The sequence below is a fragment of the Nesoenas mayeri genome (assembly GCF_963082525.1).
Source record: "Nesoenas mayeri genome assembly, chromosome: 2".
Classification (NCBI taxonomy): Eukaryota; Metazoa; Chordata; class Aves; order Columbiformes; family Columbidae; genus Nesoenas; species Nesoenas mayeri.
This window is the reverse complement of record NC_137543.1, coordinates 126,283,008-126,302,059: the sequence shown is the minus strand read 5'-3', so window position 1 is coordinate 126,302,059 and position 19,052 is coordinate 126,283,008. Positions and strand designations below refer to the sequence as shown.

The window sequence follows — 19,052 nt, the reverse complement described above, 5'->3', positions numbered from 1 at the left end:
CTTCTGAATAAAAAAAAAAAGAGAGAAAGATCATGTGGAATGGTATCTTGAAACATATTTATGCAGAAGTGACAAGCAATTCAAGACACGAAAGGCTGATCTACTATCTAAGCACTTAAAGCCATTAATAGGAATAATGATCTAAGTCGAACATATGAATGAGGCTCAAGCATTACTTGCACAGGGGCCTATTTAAATTCCTATGAGGTTTAAGGTATCAAAGGAAGAAGCAGTTTAAAGTACTATTACATGCAGTGAAAAAAAAAAGCCCCCAGAAAAAAATGCTGTTGAAAAAACAACATTAGAAATGCGAGACAGTAAATACCAAGGGTTATTGCTGCATCTCCTTTTGTAACACTACAGAGATATCCTTTTGGAAAATTCCATTATTCCATTATTTAAAAAAGACACCCTGACATACATGTTATCAGACAAGTGCCGGCAAAGTATTACCACAGAAATTTTAAATCCTTCTGAAAACTGCACTTCAGACAGCAAAAAATACGGTTTTATGTACATGATGATCTTTATGTGGAGATGTCCTTTAAATTGAATTTTTGAAAAGTCAGAAGCAGAGAGGAAAACCTACACAGTTACAGTGTCCTCGCCTTATTAATTTTAAACTAATTCCCCTCTCTAAGTATCCAATTTTAGCTATCCCCTATATTACATTCAATTTATTAGGACAGAAGACTAAACAAATTTATTTACAGCAAAACATAACACCGTTGCCTAAAATATTCACAGCAACCACATTTTTTTCCTACACAGTGCAATTTAGAATGATCCTACTCATGTTTTTAATTCCTTAAGCAAGTAAAGATTTTCCTTTTTCAATTTACATATGTATTTTGACTAGTACCTCAGATAAAATTAGCTTTGTTAAAAGGATAATAATGTTGATAAAATGACAGAGAAATCAATGCTTCAAATTAGTGGTTTGTTGAATCTCCCTAATAAATTGTGTAAGGGTATCATACAGATTAACACATGTATTGTTTTCCCCTTCTAAGGAAAGAAAGTGCAGAAATCAGAGAGAAAAGCTGCCTGTGCCAATACTAGAAATCCCCCTTCCCCACATCCATGTTGCACGAGCAGTCTGCTGGTTTTATAAATCTCCTAATCTTGATTTCTAGCTAGAGCGAGTTTAGTTTCACCTGGCAGAAAATGTCCAGTTCATACTTTTAAAAGGACTATGAAAGGAATTCAGGTATCGAGGCGCACATAGAAACTGATGCGATTTTGGCTTTTGTCTCTTCAAAATGTACTAGCCACAGCCCAAAGGGAAGAGACGCCTTAAAATATTTCAGGTGTCTGTGAGGTACTTTTGCCTCTGAGCCCGCCCTTGCCTAAAAGATGACCCCCTCACCCCTGCCATTTCCCTGCTGCAGTGCTACCCCCTGCCCTGCCCTCCTGCTTCTGTCCCCGGTCACCACCAGACTGACTCACTCCCAGTCCCACAGCTGGCAGGAGGTTCTTGGGGACTCTCTCTTTGGCAAGTTATACCCACCCCTGCTCTTTTCCCGAGGTGGGGGGCTGAGTTCGTGGTCAGAACAACACCGAATGCAGCAGAGATTCCCTAAACTTGTCTAAACCACTGAAAAGCTCTTAAAATTCCAGCCAGCTAAGGATCGTGCTCCATATGCTCTAAGTCTTGTGTACAACCCTTTTCCTCCCTGGCCTCCGGAGACATATCGTGCAACGTCAGCCACGGAATAGATGTGATGTAGCAAAGCACGCTCGCATGTGGCAGAAGTCACCTGCAGACTGTTGTACAACGTACCAAGAAAACCAGGTTACTGCTGCAATGTAACGTTTCACCACCTGAATACACATTGTTTGTACAAGTTTACACGCAGGTGCAAGCAGAGGAATATCTACAACACTTTTTCTTCTTTGTTGAGGTATTTCCTGCCCCCCCTTCTCACCCCCCCGCGTTTAGTACTACTTACGGGCAAAAAAAAAAGATCAAATACAATCTTATGCAAAATCTGAAGGTTCAGAATAAGAGATAATAATGAAAAAAGATTTTCAATATGTCTGATGAAAAATGAGACTTATTTTAGCAAACATGCTATTGCCTCAATGCCAAGGGAACAGCACTCGTCATTAGAGAAATGAATTGCTCAGCTGTTTATAAGCAAAAAGCTCTGGGGGAATTTCTCAAGGCCCAAACCACAAAGCATTGCAGGGTTACACAAACATATGTTGCAGGTGTTTTAGGGTAGACAGGTGGGAAAACCTCAGTTACTGAAAAATACTCCACTTAATAGATTGTATCTGAAACTAGATAACCTAAATGCAACAGAGAAAACACCAAACAAAACAGCAGCAGTGAATTATACACAGACACAGCAATAGGCTTACCAAAATAATCATCTCACTAGTGCCAAATGGGATTTTTTAAAACTAGGTTTTTTTCAATATATTAAACAAATGCTGCCAAACATATATCTTTTTTTTTCTAAACTAATAATATTTTAAGCCTAAACCAAAGAACATACTGAATTAAACATAGCTAAAAAAGGGAAGCATAATGATGCAGTGTTGTTCTTTGTATTTAAACAAATATTTTTAAGGAGCCAGCTTGCTTCTTATTCCCCCCGTCAGCTGACAGGGTAATATTGGATTTTCTCATAATTCTCATACAGCCTAAGAAATTTTTGTATTAAAATGCTATTTTTTTCCTTTCCTTTGTTTCTAATGAAAGTTGGAGAAGCATATGGCCCTATATTCAGTAATGACTGGAAGGTCAGCAAAGGTTTACCTTTTCCTTCTAGATCACCTACACTTCTTTCTTCAATAAAGATGATACAAACATGGCAAAAATTTGGACTGGCAACAGAGTTGAAATATAGCATCTGATAAGGAATACAGTTAGTTCAGATTGGCAGTAGTTTTTTTATTAGGCATTAATTACTGGTATGAAGTGCACACTAATGATTACCTAATAGCCTAGCTGCACTAAGAATTTCACCTTTTCTCCTTTTATTTTGTAAGGTATCTAAGCAGCTGTCTTCACTCCATGATCAGACTTATACAGTATAAGCAACGGCTTAACACTACACAAGCATACCACAATATTTTGTATACTAAACAACCTACCCACCCCAAACTCTAGAGCACCAAAGCAAATGTCATTCCCCCCAAAAAACTTTACTTTCACCTCCTGATTTTCCTCCTCCCCAATTATACCTTCTGCAGAAAAGCCAACCTGCTGGAGAACAAAAGGTATTCCATCCACCTAAGAAGAGATACTGAGTTAAATACTTACTGAAAAGAAACAACAGTGAGACATTAGGGGACATAATGTGCTATTGCCAATTCTAAAGTGGTTCAAGGTCAATAGCAAAATATTATCCAAAACCCAGGTTGACAGTCTGCAGCTATTGATCTAATGTATGCAAGTAGCACAATGCGAAGAGTATCTTGAACAGAACTAATAAAGAATTTCCTTTAATCAGAAGAGTCAGGAGATCTGTGCGCTAATACTGGCATTGGCAAAGGAACACCATAATCCTCAAACTGGGAATAATGCTTCCTGTTTACATTTTTCAGAAAGATGCTGTGGGTCTCAGTCGCAGAACTAGTTATTTACAATGCAATAACAGCATGAAGAATTATCATATTTAATTGTTTCTAAAGAAAATTAGGGAGTGCTTGCTTTTTTTTTTTTTTTTCCCTGAAACAACAAAAATTCCCAGAAAGAACTGAAAAGGAAAGAAAATTCAGTTAATTGGGTCAAGGCAAGGAAGAAACCCCTGAACTCTGCTCAAGCTGAAATTAACTCCAGTTTTGCTACATGACAACCCTCCATTCCCCTGGCAACTAGAAATTTCAGATACCAGGAAGATATTTTAAATACTGTGCATTATGGTCTGTTTTTAACTTCATACGCACATGCTTTCTTTCACATGGACATTCTATGACAAGAGATGAAGAACTGAAAAAAATGACAAGTGAGATTTAAAAAAGCTTCAGTGACTTGACCGAAATAAATTTCTAGTTGTATATTTTGGTTTCTCATCCTAACCAAACAGAAAGCCTTTTTTTTTTTTTCATTTATAGTTTTACAGGGTATTGCGTTTTAATAAGAAGATCAAATCCTACCAAATCAGCTTTTATCGATATTCCAGACAAAAAGACTCCGACCTGCCAATGTTCAAGTTCATAACCTGTGTAAAATCCCCATTTTGCATGAACAGAAATCGCTTAAGTACCTTTTAAATCTGCCTCTTAATTTAGTAGCCTATTTTTCAGCTGAACCCTTGGTTTTAAGAAGTAAATTAACTAAATAGTGAGGTATAAATCTGACAGTGTTCAGCCCTACCCCGTGACAGATTTATGCTCTGGCATCTTGCAGCCCCGCACGGTTAGGAACAGGAGTTTTACAACATTGTGGAGGAAAGATCCAGCCTTTTGAAGGGAACACACAGCAAGCCTCGCTTTAAACTCCGGAATGCTCCAAATTATGAGATTTAAAATATGACATCTTTATGTACAGAAAAGCTACCACATTATGGTTTTATTGGCACTCGTTTTGGACAACCTGCATAACTCACTGATGGCTTTGTTGGTAATGCAGTTATCTGAAGCTTACACTGATAAAACCCTTATAAGCACACTTAGAGCATTATGTCTTCTCCAGATACATGCCTGTACACAAATCCCACACATCAGGAAGAAAAAGAGAGCATTTTAAGGTGCTATTTGGTTATTTCTGTTACGTGGAAAAGAAACAGATTAATTTATGTTCCGTGTGTAATGTGCTACGTAAACCATTTGAAGAAGGTCCCTAGGGAAGTGAAAAAGGCTCTTTCGAAGAGCCCCATGCACACACCACAGCAAAAGGAAACTGAGGTGCAAGTCTTTTCCTCTAAAACGCAGAGAGAAAATAAGTTCCTGGTGCTGCAGGACAAGCAACTCCTTTCATTTTGGAACTGCAATAATGAGGGTACTGCAGAGCCATTTTGATCACTACTGCTCCTTAAAAAGACAGAGGACAAAGACATCATGTCTCCAAACGTAATTTTCTGTACATTACAGCAAAGGATAGAATGTACCATTCCCACTTCTATCTTGAAAGTTATTTTGCCCTTTCAGAGAAGTGTTCTCTAATACAAATGTACTCAAATAGCTTCGTGTACAACAATTAATACATTAATATTTACTACAAAATATGTCAATACACCAGCAGTATATCTACATTTATATCAGAACACACTGAACTTAAATTTCATCATAATAGATTGCGTATGATTCAGTAGCTAATCACTCATACATTATTGAAAAGTTATGAATCTATTTTTATATGTCACAGTTTGTGTTTTGCAAATTTTAGTCAAATAAATAAATTATGATACACAGAACTTTTGATTAGGTAGAATCAAAGTGCTTTAAGTGTTTAAGTGCTTCCTTTTGATAAACTACTTTGCAAACCAGAAGTGATTAATTGAATTGTCAGGTTGCACACAAGAAGAACCACAATCACCTCACTCTAACACTGTTAAATACGTTTTATTAGTGTAATTTTATAAATAACATCATTACTCTTTAGGAGAGGGTCAGCAGCTCTAGATGACTTTTTAAACACAAGTAAACCAATCATTTGAAAGCAACAGCCCCGAGAAATTCACAAGCAATAAATTTTATTGGTAGCTAAAGTAATTAAGAGCTTAAAGTGCTTCAGCTTCTTGCTTTAGCATCAAGTACAATCAGAATTGCTTTTACTTCGCTACTAAGTATATTAACTTGTTCAAAGAGAAAGCACAGTTTAAAGCCATGGCTTCCAATGGTAACTTTCTCCTCATCTTGCGCCTCCAAAGTACTTAACATGACAGAGCTTATGAATACCCAGTCAATATTATCGGGAGTGCTGATCAGCACAGGAGAATAATTCCTTCCCTATTTCCAAATTTTCCCCAATTGCCCCACTACCCTGAACATGATGTTGCTGCATCTCATGCCTTCTCTTTTTGATTAACAGGGAAAACACCTTGATAAAAGGCATAATAACAAAATCTACATATAAGATTCAAAGCTGCAGTCACTTTTTTTCTTGTGTTTGCACCATGTTACCTACTGCACAGCTTTGTCTTGACCATGAAAGGTGTCATTGTTCAGGAAGCTTTGATTCATTCTGTATTATTTCCCGCTATTTTCCTATTTGTTTAAATGGGGTGGCTGCTTAAGTTGCATTGATACAGTATTTGTGGGTTCTTAACCAAATAACTGGCCTGTGCATAATAACACTAAAGACAGAGCAATACTGGGAACTGCACCATGGCTGGCAATCCAAGAGACCAACTCCCTCCTTTGAGTGATGTCTACTGGGTTAACATATGATACTGAGGAATGAAAAGGACTTTGAAAGACTTATAATTCGAAAAGTCTTGACTAGAAGACTAATCAACCACTTGCCAAGATTTTTTCTTGAAAATAGTACTTGTGACATACAGGATACTTGGAAGAAGATGACTATTTTATGGTGGGTTGATTAAATGGTTAACGTATCAGGGGAAATTGCAATGAACTTTGGGAGAGATGAGGAAGTTTTTATACTATGAGTACTGACCACAAAGCCTTTTTATGTTTGTAAATGAACAGGTGCACTGGAAATGAAGGTTTTGAAACAAAGGTAGAAAAATGAAGAGGATTTTTAATTCATGGTACACTTACTATTTTTATGTGGTACTATGGCAACGTGGTTATTCCAAGTAATTTATCATTAAACTCAGAGCTGCTTGTCATACCTCATTCTATTAATGAAACACAATAACTGAATATTTAGAACAATAATTCTTAAAACAAAGCATGGCCTATCTCCTTGGAAAGTAGAAGTTCCTCATTTTAAGAACAGGAACATAAACAAAGAACAAGTGATTATCTTGGCTTTTACATGTATAATATCTGCAATTCTTAGTTGTATAGCCCCACATTAAAAAGCTTACCATGGGGTTACAGAAAAAACATCAATTTTTAAAAAGTGAGGTGTTTACATTACATCTAATGGTATTGTCTTCGCAAATGGGGAAGTTAGACCACCAAAATGCTTGCGTTCACTACAAAGAATTGAATGTGGTTATAAAACCAGATGTCAGTTGAGGATTGTGACGCATTTTTGTCCATTAAAGTCTACCTACATTGCGTTAAACTTCCAAGGTCTTGTACATGTAGTTGGCTTTTCTGGAAAAACTTGTTTCCTTTATCAGTCACACCCCCTGTCAAGGCAACTCTCTTATTAAAGTGTAGGTGCAGCTCACACTGCATTGGGCGACTCATTATCCCAGATTTCTGATATTTAATTTTCATACACCCCAAAAACCCTAATGGGTAATTGTGAATCTCCTGAAAGATCGGTCACATTCTTCATGACAGAGGAAAGAAAAAAAAAAGAAGAAAGCATAAAGTAAATGTTTGTTCAGGGCCCCGCTCCCCCTTGTTGAAACCCCTCTAACAAAATGGACTGGACGCCCCAGCAGTACCTCAGTGTGCAGGTACAAATTAATGAGCTGCTAATGCCCAAACCCTGCCAGAACCCAACTTCCGATTGGCTGCAATCTGGTCATTAAAGAGAGGTAATTAATGCCAGATTGCACACACAATGCTAACAAACAAACAAAACAACCCCAAACCTGCTTTTCTCCTGCCACAAACAGCAAAACAAACAATACTGACATAACGGCAGGTTTCAAAGGACAGTTGCAGCTCTGCAGCGGCACCTCAGTTAATGAGTGTATAGAAAAGAATTTATCTGAAGAAGAAGAAAGTGAAACTCAACAGCCTTTCAGGCACATGAAACTAGCTTGGAGAACACTCTGAGATGGTGGCAGCTACCTAAGAGGAAAATTCAGCTGAAAACAAACGTACAAAGACTTTGGTTCAAAATTTCAGCAAAGTGTTTTTCTCTTGTCACTTATTGCTCAGATTGTGAAAAGTGTTAAAATCTGGAATGCAGATTTCCTAGACTAATCACTATATGAGGGATCATAACCATATATTATTCTTTAGGTTTTCTGGCAGTCCCTCTAATTTCAGTCATGATGAACTAATATGACTTCTTTGAAATGTCATGTATGCTTCATCATGGATTTAGCTAGAATTTAATATTATTGTACGACCATTTTCAATGTCAGCAAATAGCTTAAAATACAATGTTGAGAAAATATCAGCAGCAGTAACCAGAATATTATTAGCATAAATAACAAATGAATTCCCACCAACCAAGCACAACCATTTTCTTTTTTCGTTTTTTGAATCGATGGCTTATGACAAAAGGTGTGTCCCTTCCATTAAGCTCCAAACCAGCTTGGTTCAATGAACAGTGTAACTTGCTATGTTAAAATACCTGAGAGCAAACTTATTTTACAAAAAATATGAAGAATAAATACAGTAAGCTTTCAGACAAAGGATGGCTGTCAGGTTCTTAGTATGCAAAGTAAAACTGTAATATACTATATAGTGCTTTAGTTTTCTAATAAGTCATTGTGATAAGGTTAACACTCAACACAGAACAACATACAAATAAGAACACCCAAAGATGAAAATTACTTTGCTTATGTTGCTGTATTAGAATTTTATTTGCTAAAGGGTGAAAACAGATTTGCAAAATTCACAGTTAACTTAAAACAATAGTTTTAAACCTTTTATTCCTAGCCCTGGCTGCCTTCAGGAAGGAAAGAACATCTGGTTATTTAAGGAACACAATATGTTCACATTTTCTATGACTTTTGTTTCTAATTGGGTTTTTAATTTTTTTTTTTTTTATTTGAACAACTCTAGTTAGAACTATGTTTTTTAATCACTTTATATTCTTCCACTGCCCTATCTCCATATCTCTATTTCTTAATTTCGCAGCCTTTGCTTTGAAAATTAACAGCGCTCAGTGGTTTTGATAACAAAAAAAAATGAAGAAAACTGGCTACTCGTGGGATAGGAAATACATAGAGACACACCTTTAGTAAATGCTTTTGGATAGACACAGAAAAACCCGTCCCTTATTTTCTAATTTCACATATACATACTTTTAACAGCCCCTTCTTCCGTAAGAAGCTCTACTTTTATATTTAGAAGGACTGTAAGTGCATCGAAGTTACTTTCATGTAAATAACTGAGGTAATTATCTGGTCAAAGATTAGAAATGTGAAACAAATACTCTGCTAAGCAGGTTATCTTTATCACCCTATGCAAAGACAACAATATCAATTTGAGGTTTTCATTCCGCATTTTCCTAAGAACCATCCAAATGCAGAAAAGGCTGAAATTCAATTATTCTGCATTGATCCATACCTGTAAAATTTGTATCTCTCAGATCCCCCTTCTGAGACAGGTGCATTAACTTATTTTCAGCTATACAGAGATATGTATTTCTCTTCCATGGCACTGGAATATATCAAGGATGTGGAGTCTAAAATGTCCTCTCACTCCAGCTGCCAACTGGGGTCCACTAAATCAAAAAGAGAACTGCTCCATGCTTTATATTAACGGTAAAAACTAATTACTTTTTTGTTATTGTTATTACTGGATAATGCTAAGGTTTGATTCCACAAAAGGTGAGGCAATTATCTTATCCATTTGTCAGAAAAAAATGTCACCCATCTTTTACATATAGTTTTTTTTCCACATTTAGGTTGCTCTCCTGGTGACAACAGGATTGTTCCTTAAGAACCTTCCATTTTATGTACCTACCATCAACCTTTCTTAGTCCAAATACCCCACAACTTCCTCTCAGTGAAATTACTTGGCATTTACCTAGCTGCAAAAATAATCTCATGAGCAATATATATTAACAAACCTGTAAGAGGATGATACCTGTTTGTCCCTGCCCATGACTTCTAAACTGTATTTCCTGTCCAGCTGAGACTTAAAACTCCAAAGGGCAGAGAGCCAGCCTCTCTCATATGTTTGAAACAACATTAAACATTCTTGCTATGTTTAACAAATAACAAAATAAGCCACTGGACCATGCAATGGTCTCCCACAGAAGGGTTCCCCACCTTCACATATTGAAACCCAAGCGAAATCTTGGATGAAATGCCTCACAAAACAACTTAGCCCGGGCTCAGGAGATCAAAATTGCACTAAACCAACTGTAATTTCCCATTAGAAACCAGAAGGTGGTGATGGAGAAATGCGCAGGAAAACATCAAAATAGGAAGAAAAATCATTAAGTACTGAATTTGCTAATCATCACTTACAAGTTACGCTACTGACTAAAATCTCCTTGTCATTTCTTCCAATCTCCTTTTATCTGCTCAGAGAATAAAGGCAAACTGCATTATCTTTATGCAGAGAGAGAGAAAAAAAAGGTATAATAATTTTCTCATTTATATCAGTATATGATCTGGGTACTGCCTTTGGACTCCTGCAGCACTCATGATGACTTGTTGAGTCTTTTCTTTCATTCTGTGTAATGAAAAATTTCGTCAGACTTGGAAATTTTTTATGTGCAGGTCTTGCAGAATAACAAGACTTCAGTTTCAGAAATATGTAGGATTGAAACAGCATATGCTTCAAGACACGTAAGTGAAACTTAAAATCATACTTAGGTAAAGATAAGAAACAGGTACTCAAGTCATAGCATTGAAAACACATTTCTTTCTCAGACCAGAAGCTATTTTTCCCTTTTAGAGTGATCCTTTAGAACAGTTTAACTCCCTATTGTAAGAAGTCCAGATCTGTTTATGCAGTGTCAACGCAAAGACTGAATGTAAAAGGAGAGGAGGCTGGAAGTCCCTCACAGCTCTTCATTCTCTGTAAATCCCAGCTTTTTAACCTTCCGAGTATTTCCCAAGCAGATAAGTATACCTTAGCAATGAGGAACAATTGTAATTAATTGTATTTAAATTGACAAAACAACTAGCAGTCTTTCTGCAGAAGAGCTTTAAGTACTTATTCACCTGAGCGAAGGGAGAGCTACCTAAAAGACAGGTAGGAACTACATCCAGTGTTTTTCTGAAAAGTGTTCAAGGTGCACTCAAGAATATTAATTAATAGGACACTAATGTCTTAAGATCCTGACAACTTCATTCTGTTGGAGAGAAGAGTGTAAGGAGCAGAACAGTGATCAAGCCTCTTCCACGGCAAGCTGGTGGTTTATTTTTGTCCCCTTCAGCTGGTAGGATATGTTGCATTCTGCCTAGGATGCTTCAGAGGACAGCTGAATAATTAGTAATTATTCTATCTTTTCACACATACCTTCAATAAATGACAGATTACATGTTGGATTTAGTTTGATATCTTAGCACAATTTTCCTCCCACTGTATTTTCCCTCCAGAACTTACTTATTGTTTTGCTAAGAGACTATATAAATAAATGCCGGGCAGTCTGATTTCACAGACTGCTGCTGAAATCTTAAGAAAGATTCCTTGAGATCTAACATTACAAACTTTCTTAAAAACTGAAAAGACGATATCCTTTACTTCTCATCATGAAAGAAATCTTTGTGCCTGAGAGGAATGAAGAAAGCAGCCGTAAGGATGCAGATTTCTGCAAAAAACTGATACAGAAACAAAGAGACATTTTTTTTCTTAATCCATAAAAGTGTAAACATTGGTAATGAATGAAATTTTGCAGAAGGCAGTCAGAGTGCAGAAATGATGAATTTTTCACTTTCAAAGGTGACGCGCATCAAGAAGATGAGGGAAATCAGACTTTACACTGGCAGCCAACTAATGGGACATGCACAAAGACAGTTCAAAACCAGCAGCACAAACTCTGCTGTCTGCCAAAGAGCTGAATATTGCAAAGATTACTATGTACAGCTTCATCTCAAATACTTTATACACTATACTGTGTATATTCTATCCACACATACACACACACCATTCTAAACCAGCAAGAGGTCTGCCTTTTTTTTTTTTTTAGTAAGGATGAGTAGATCAGAGACTGTATACTAGCAATATGTAACATAAAATTTATGAATGTATACATTTTATTCACGAGAATCTTTCCAGGCTGTAACAGCAAACTCTCATTTTTAATTGAAAAACAACATAACTATTACATATGGGTTAACAGTGCTCAATTTGCAGAAATTTCATGAAAAAGGACTTACAGATGAAATTGCATGACAGTTTCTATACAGTTTACTAGGTTATTATATAAAATACTACTGTTTCCCTCAACAGTATACTTTATTATGAAAAACGTCTGTGCAGAATACCAAGCAAAGGTATTCTAAAGAGCATAAACATTTGTAACTACCCAGAGCTCCTGGACAACTTTAGTGAAGTAATAGAATAGCATCCTTTAAACAGAAAAGCAACTTGTTTTCTGCTATTGGTTACCAACTCTTTCCTTCAGCTTTTTTGTCAGGGAAGAAGACACTTTAAACTTCAGTTTAGTCCTGATAATGTAGGTTGTTATTAATTTCATAGTATTTAGAACGTTTTATTACACGAGTTTATTAACCTGTATTTGCAAAGCATGCATCTCACCTTTGGATCTCGGAGAAAAAGTGCTCTTAGGATAAGGGAGTGAACATCTCCAATGGGTGGATAATGCATCAGAAGTCCCAAACAGGTCTGATAATTACTTGAAATCACTAAAATTGGGGGGGAAAAAAAAGAAAAAAAGAGTGTAATATTACTATCTTATTTTGATGTTTCAAACAAGTATGTTTTCCAATAGGTTCATCACATATTAGTGGAGCTTGAAGAACCAGTTCTGTGCTCCAAAATGGACACTGACATTACAGATACTCATCCACAGACACCCAAATTTAAGTGGGAAAATTTGTGAGATAAATTCTACCTTCAGTTCTGCTTTTCTGATGACTTTCTCCCACTCTGACAATTCTTTGCTGAAATATCTTCTATGTTGTTCTTATGTATCTATACACATACGTGCCCACACACATATGTACACACATATGTAAAATGATGTCAACAACTCCTGGTTTTCTCGTAAATCAGAAACTACTTATGAAATGTTCAGGAACAAGGTAAAAGGCTAGATTTTAAATTCATAAATACTTAAAAATATAATATACCATTAGCTTTATTAGAATTTTTAACTTAATCAGGAAATTTTCAGCATGCTTTGCTAAAGTTCACAACTTCGTGATAATTGTGCTTGATCTTATCTGAATCTATGCAAGTATACTCTATGGCTCTTCATGCCTCTTCGTTATTGTTGTATTCTGTTGTGTGTTTGTGTTTGTTTTTTTTTTCCCCCAAAATCAATCTAATTATGAGTGCAATTATTAAAGACATCTTTTCAGGCAGGTCTATGTAAGCTACTTCATTTCTTTTGCACCATCTAAATCCAGGCAATCCATCTGCCACAGCTGTCAAGCAATGCCTGTTAATGATGCTTGCACTCTGCAACATAAAGACAGCCTCCAACAATAGTGATTGTAAATACATTTTTAACAAACTTTGCTATTCTGAGAACTCTACTTATAGTAAGAAATACTTTTAATGAATCTCTACACCAGAAAGAATCATTGCAAATACAAAATTATTTTCAATCAATAAAAGGCAAAATAAAGGACCATTTTGCAGACAGAAAGATTTAAATGTTTTACTTTTTTTCTTTCATGTGAATAAGCCTCATATGCTCCTGTACCTTTCCTCCCTCAACAAGAGGATTATGGGGAAAAGATGCAGGACTGGGCAAAATGAATAATTATAATCTGTGTAGGGAACCACTTTATCATCTTCATTTCCGTTGCTGATCCGACAGCTTGTAATTTCATACATCTGCTTTCATTTGTAAAGCACTCACTTATCCTACTCATTCTTTATCTGTTCTGCCTGTTCTTTTTCCTACCCTTTGTTTTTCTTGTTCATATTCAGGTACCTGTTTTTTTCTACTTGAAGTCACAAAGCTGGCATAATGAACACAATACAATGGTCTCTGTCAGAGTTCTTTCACAGGAGTACAATACGAGCACCACATAGTACATACCAAATCAAACTCTCATACGTAAATCAAATTTAAGATATGTACTGCAGTTATGATCATGATGCCTTTTTACCAAAGCAAATAAAAATACTGAAAATGGATCGTGAATTCTAAACCCTTTTATAAACGGCAGGCAGTAAGACCAACACATTTCTCTTTTGAACAGATCAGTATGTGTTCTATTCTGCAATGTAAAATGGATTAAAATTATCCTTTCTTCACTTTTCCTGGAAGAGTTCTTTGCTGTCTCACAGAGAAAAGTAAATATTAAAAAGCTGATTTATTTTAATGGTGCAGACTTGACCCCTGACAAAAAAAATTGTATTTTCAATCACAAGACACTTACTCTAATTATTAATCTTCTGATATGCATAATAATTAAGCGATTGAATAATGGAAAAAAAAATCAAACTGTTGGGCAATAACCTGTGTCCCCTCTGACCCCATGAAACCTTACTATCCAATGAAAGTTAAAAAAACGAGGAAGTCCTGCTAACTTTTATATTTATTTTTTCTTTAGGGTTTTCCCCACATATTCAGCTGCCCCCTTTTCATGTAGAAATCTTTACAGAAGAAAATATTGTTGCCAATGCTCTATTGGCTGGGAAACCTTGGGTTAAAGGGATTAGTTTGCTGAAACACCTGTTGGTACCCTTCGTTTCAGAGTGATCTGTCCGCGGCCCATGACCCAGCGATGTGTGCTCGCTGCCCAGAAAGCCAACCGTGTTCTCAGCTGCATCAAAAGGAATGTGGCCAGCAGGTCGAGAGTGGTGATTCTGCCCCTTTACTCTGCTCTGGTGAGGCCTCACCTGGAGTCTTGTGTCCAGCTCTGGAGCCCTCAGTACAGAAAAGACATGGACCTGTTGGAGAGAGGCCAGAGGAAGCCCCAAAATGATCAGAGGGCTGGAACAGCTCTGCTGTGAGGACAGGCTGAGAGAATTGGGGTTGTTCAGCCTGGAGAAGAGAAGGCTCCGTGGAGACCTTATTATGGCCTTTCAGTAATTACAAGGGGCTTACAAGAAATATGGAGCGTTTTTACCAAGGCCTGTAGTGATAGGACAAGGGGCAATGGTTCTAAATTGAAACAGGGTAGAACTTGATTGAATGTTAAGGAAGAAATATTTTACAATGAGGGTGGTGGGACAATGGAGCAGGTTGCCCAGAGAAGTTGTGGATGCCCCATCATTGGAAGTGTTCAAGGTCAGGTTGGGCAGAGCTTTGAATAACCTGATCTAGTGAGTGATGCCCTGCCCATGGCAGGTAGTTTGGTCTAGATGATCCCTGAAGGTCAGTTCTGCTTTAGATGAGGCTGACTCTTCTCTGTTGGTCCAATAACCATTCCTGGATGCAAGCAGCAACAAGTGGTGGAAAACATGTAATCTGACTGCACCTGTCCTCAACCAAGTTCTAATTTTCTGCCACATGTAATTTCTTTAGAGTTTAATGTTTGATGCCACCAGTCCTTTATCCAGATGACTTCCTAACCCTGGAAAGGTGGGACTACTTCCCCCATTGCTTTATTCATGGCTGTGTTCTATTTAGTAGGCCCTAAACTGAGTTAAACATAGATAATATGAACCTCAAAAATAACAAATCAGCTCCTCTAAGAAGAGGCTGTGGCTCCTTTATTACATGTATAATATCAGAGTGCCTTTATATAAGAAAACATAAATCCTAGCAATGGCCATAGCTAGTCTTCAAGTGGGAACATGATAAAAGTATACTTATTCTAACACTGATCAGACAAAACTAGCTCCTGGTGCAAGTTTACTGTGCAAAATATAGACAAGTCTTCCAGGTTTGTTCATTTTTGTCCTTGTTGAAGGGAAGGGAGATATATAAAATAGACATAATTTTGCACTGCACCCCCCCCTCCATTCTGATTTCATCCAGAACTGTATATGCTTCCATACCAGTGAAAAAGAAGTAACATATACACACTTCTGATTTGAAAGATTTTTTTAAAAAAAGGTTGCTTTGCATGAATTTTTCCAAAGAAATGCAGAATATAATTTATTAAAACTCACAGACACTTTGGTACACAACCCTGCACTTGGCTTGTGAGAATTATCACTCCGCTGGTAAAGCTCTGCTTGGATACAGATGTAAAACTGAACAGAGCAGTTTATAGAACGGCTGTGTACGTGATTCTGTTATCTCTAATCTCTCAAATGTAGAAACAATAATCTAATAATCCAAATGTTCCTTTCCCCTTGAATAATACATCATTTAAGTAACAGGATTTTTTTTAAAAAGGAAAAATATAGCAAAAATAATATTTTCTTAAAATCATGTCCTTGAGAACATCACAATGAAATATAGAAAAAATCCATCAATTCCCAAGCCAGTAACTTCTCCCCTGGCCCCAACTGTGTTGGTATAAAAGAAACTGCATCATTTTTAAACTTCCAAATAATTTCTGTATTGTATTATTATCATTGGCTGTGTTTGACATTTTTATCACGTAATTTCTTAGGAGCTCTATTATTATTCCTATCGTTTCAAAGTTTTTAAACTGAAAGTTTCCAGCCTATTTATTTATAGATGATTAACATCACCGGGTGTTTTGAACTAACATTTCCTTACACTAAAAAAATAAAAACCTTTAGAAACTTATTTTATTTGAAAAGGGTTTTAAAAATATTAAAACAGAACTTTGGCCTCTTACAAAGCTTACATATTATCAGCAATAAAACAATGAGGAGGCATGCAAAACACTTCTATTACAGATAAATAAGAAAAGCTTTCTTTTATCAAATCAAGAACTGTGGAAGTCGCTATATTCGGAGCTTGACTTTGAAAATATACTCAGCTTTACAGTATTTATGACTAGGTGTTTTGTTCCACCATTCTATTATGCTTAGAGTAAGTAATTAGGTCCAACTATAGAACAGAAAGTTACTTATTACAGAAACAGTGTATGTATGAAGTATTAGCTGTCCTGATGAGATGACTTTGCATCACATTTGGGCAAATGTACTCCAAAGCTATTTAGTGCTGTATTTACTAAGCCTGGGATTTTCAGAGAAAAGAGGGAGACTAATTTCATACACAGATGCCTAGAACACATTTTTAGCTGATCTTTTTAGTTACCTCATACCAATATTTGTATGTGAGCAACACAAAACAAGAAAAATCCAGAAGAACCTTTCCTCCCCGAGGGGAGAGACAGTGCTTACAAAGACAGCTCTAAATTATTTTTTTTAAGGGAAATGATGACACAAAATAAAATACTGGTGTTAAGAAACATTTATACATGCATCTGCACTACATATCTATATCAAAATTTTTAAGACTATTTTAGTTTAGTGCACATAAACAAGCAAGATGTAGATTGCAGAACATAATAGACCTAGAATCACATCCTGAAAAAGCAGCATTAATTTTGAAACCTCTAAACTGAGTTAAATGTACACTTCTTTGAGAGGAATGTAAGGTAGCTCTATATGCTGCATGTTTATTAAAAAGTAATTAAAAAAACACATGAAGGCAGGCAGTGGAACGACAGTACGTGTAAAGTACATGCATATTATATTTTCAAGAATAGCTCCTAAAATAGGAACCACAGATGTTGAAAACTTCATGTGTCCTAGAATACAAAATTGTGTCAAATACATGACCTTGTTATATACCAAAGCTTACAGATTGTATATAATTAACTCTGAACAGCATGCTGCAGAATTCATATATTTAATGACAGACATGCATCTTGATGCAAAACACACACTTTGTTGCAGCAAAGTTGTACACAGGATTCTTTGCAAAATATGATGGGACAGAAATACATGCCTCTCAATTAATCCTTACATACCCTCTGCCTCCCATTCACAATTATATAAGATAACAGGTTTTTTGTGATTTCTTGTTTGTCTCAACTTAATGTATTTATTGGTCATCACTGATCCATAAGAAAGCACCTTTGCACGTATTTCAGGCGTACTAAAATGAAATGACCATTTTTTAAACACACCACTCCTGCATGGAATAAACCTATTTTGTAATTGTTACTCATCTCTGCATTTACATTTTGTTCAAGATATATCTTCGAAATTATGAGTCATTGTCTTGTGCATTTTCACGTTTCTCACAGCAGAAGAGCATAAAGATATTTCCAGTGTCAAAGGGAGTCTTTACTCAATTCATCGGCTTGGTCAGAAGGTGGAGCTGTATACATACCTGTATCACCTACTGCACATCAAATCTGCAACTCCATATAAAAACACAGAACTACTCCGAAAGCAAACCTGCATTTAACTCCAAGACACAATTTGTTTCATAAATACAGCAGACCACGTCTAATAACAAATGGCTCCTCTCTTAGCATTTGAAACTGTTTCCAGTATGTTAAAAAAGTCACGGTGAAATTTAGCATTTCTTAAGTCCTCTTTTTCTTTGAAAAATAGGATCACATTCTTTTTAAAGGATCGTAAGATAGTTGATACTTACAGGCATCTCTAATATATAATAACATGGCTACAAAAATGTAGTCAACTAAATTCAGGGTGATACTGTCGGCAAATAGAGCATCCCAGACAACCAGAAGGTCCTGAAGTGGGAATTCACGTCCAAACAGGAGCCGTACCCATCGCCTGAAAAAAAAGGGAAAGATGTGACTTGTAGTTCTCTGTTTTGCCCAGTATGATAAAGTCAGGGTATATATCCCAGGATTAAGTCCAATCCAAAACATCTTACCAGAAATTTTTGCAAAAGCGTGAAGATCTGTGATAATCACTTAACTAATTGCATTTGTGGAAATGTTACTGCAGCTACATTAAAAAAGCGACATATTACAGACTGTAGAAGCTGAACTGAAGAATATTATTACGTGGGTGAACCTCAAAGGACAAAACATATCAATCCTATATATAGTATTTTTCAGCATTTAATGTGATAGTGATCTAAGATGAAAGGGAGAAAATTTTATGTCAGAATAGCCTGCAACAGCAAGAACAGGGGGGTGAAGCCAGTGGTTTAGGAGAAGCCCCTGAAGTGCCCAGTCAAGTGAAAGCGAGGTCAGAGGCAGATGCCAAACAGCAGTTAAAATGGATCAGGTTACATTTTGAAGAGGCTTCCTCCCTGTTGCTGATGTGTTTTTCCATGTAAAACATGCTATGGATGCTATTTTGATTAAATCTAATTTAAA

At 36.4% G+C, this 19,052-nt stretch overlaps 1 protein-coding gene across 1 annotated transcript in view; it reads right to left on the bottom strand.

The window, feature by feature from the left end:
• TBC1D5 (TBC1 domain family member 5) overlaps positions 1-19,052 on the bottom strand; it is a gene marked incomplete at its 3' end in the record, with an annotated part of 285,960 nt that overhangs the window by 57,601 nt on the left and 209,307 nt on the right. Inside the window, exons 13-14 of the mRNA XM_080339712.1 lie at positions 18,356-18,498; positions 12,439-12,545 (exon numbers count right to left, since the gene is read on the bottom strand). Of these exons, the coding sequence (XP_080195838.1) occupies positions 12,439-12,545; positions 18,356-18,498 (250 nt within the window). The remainder of the gene's footprint in view (positions 1-12,438; positions 12,546-18,355; positions 18,499-19,052) is intronic.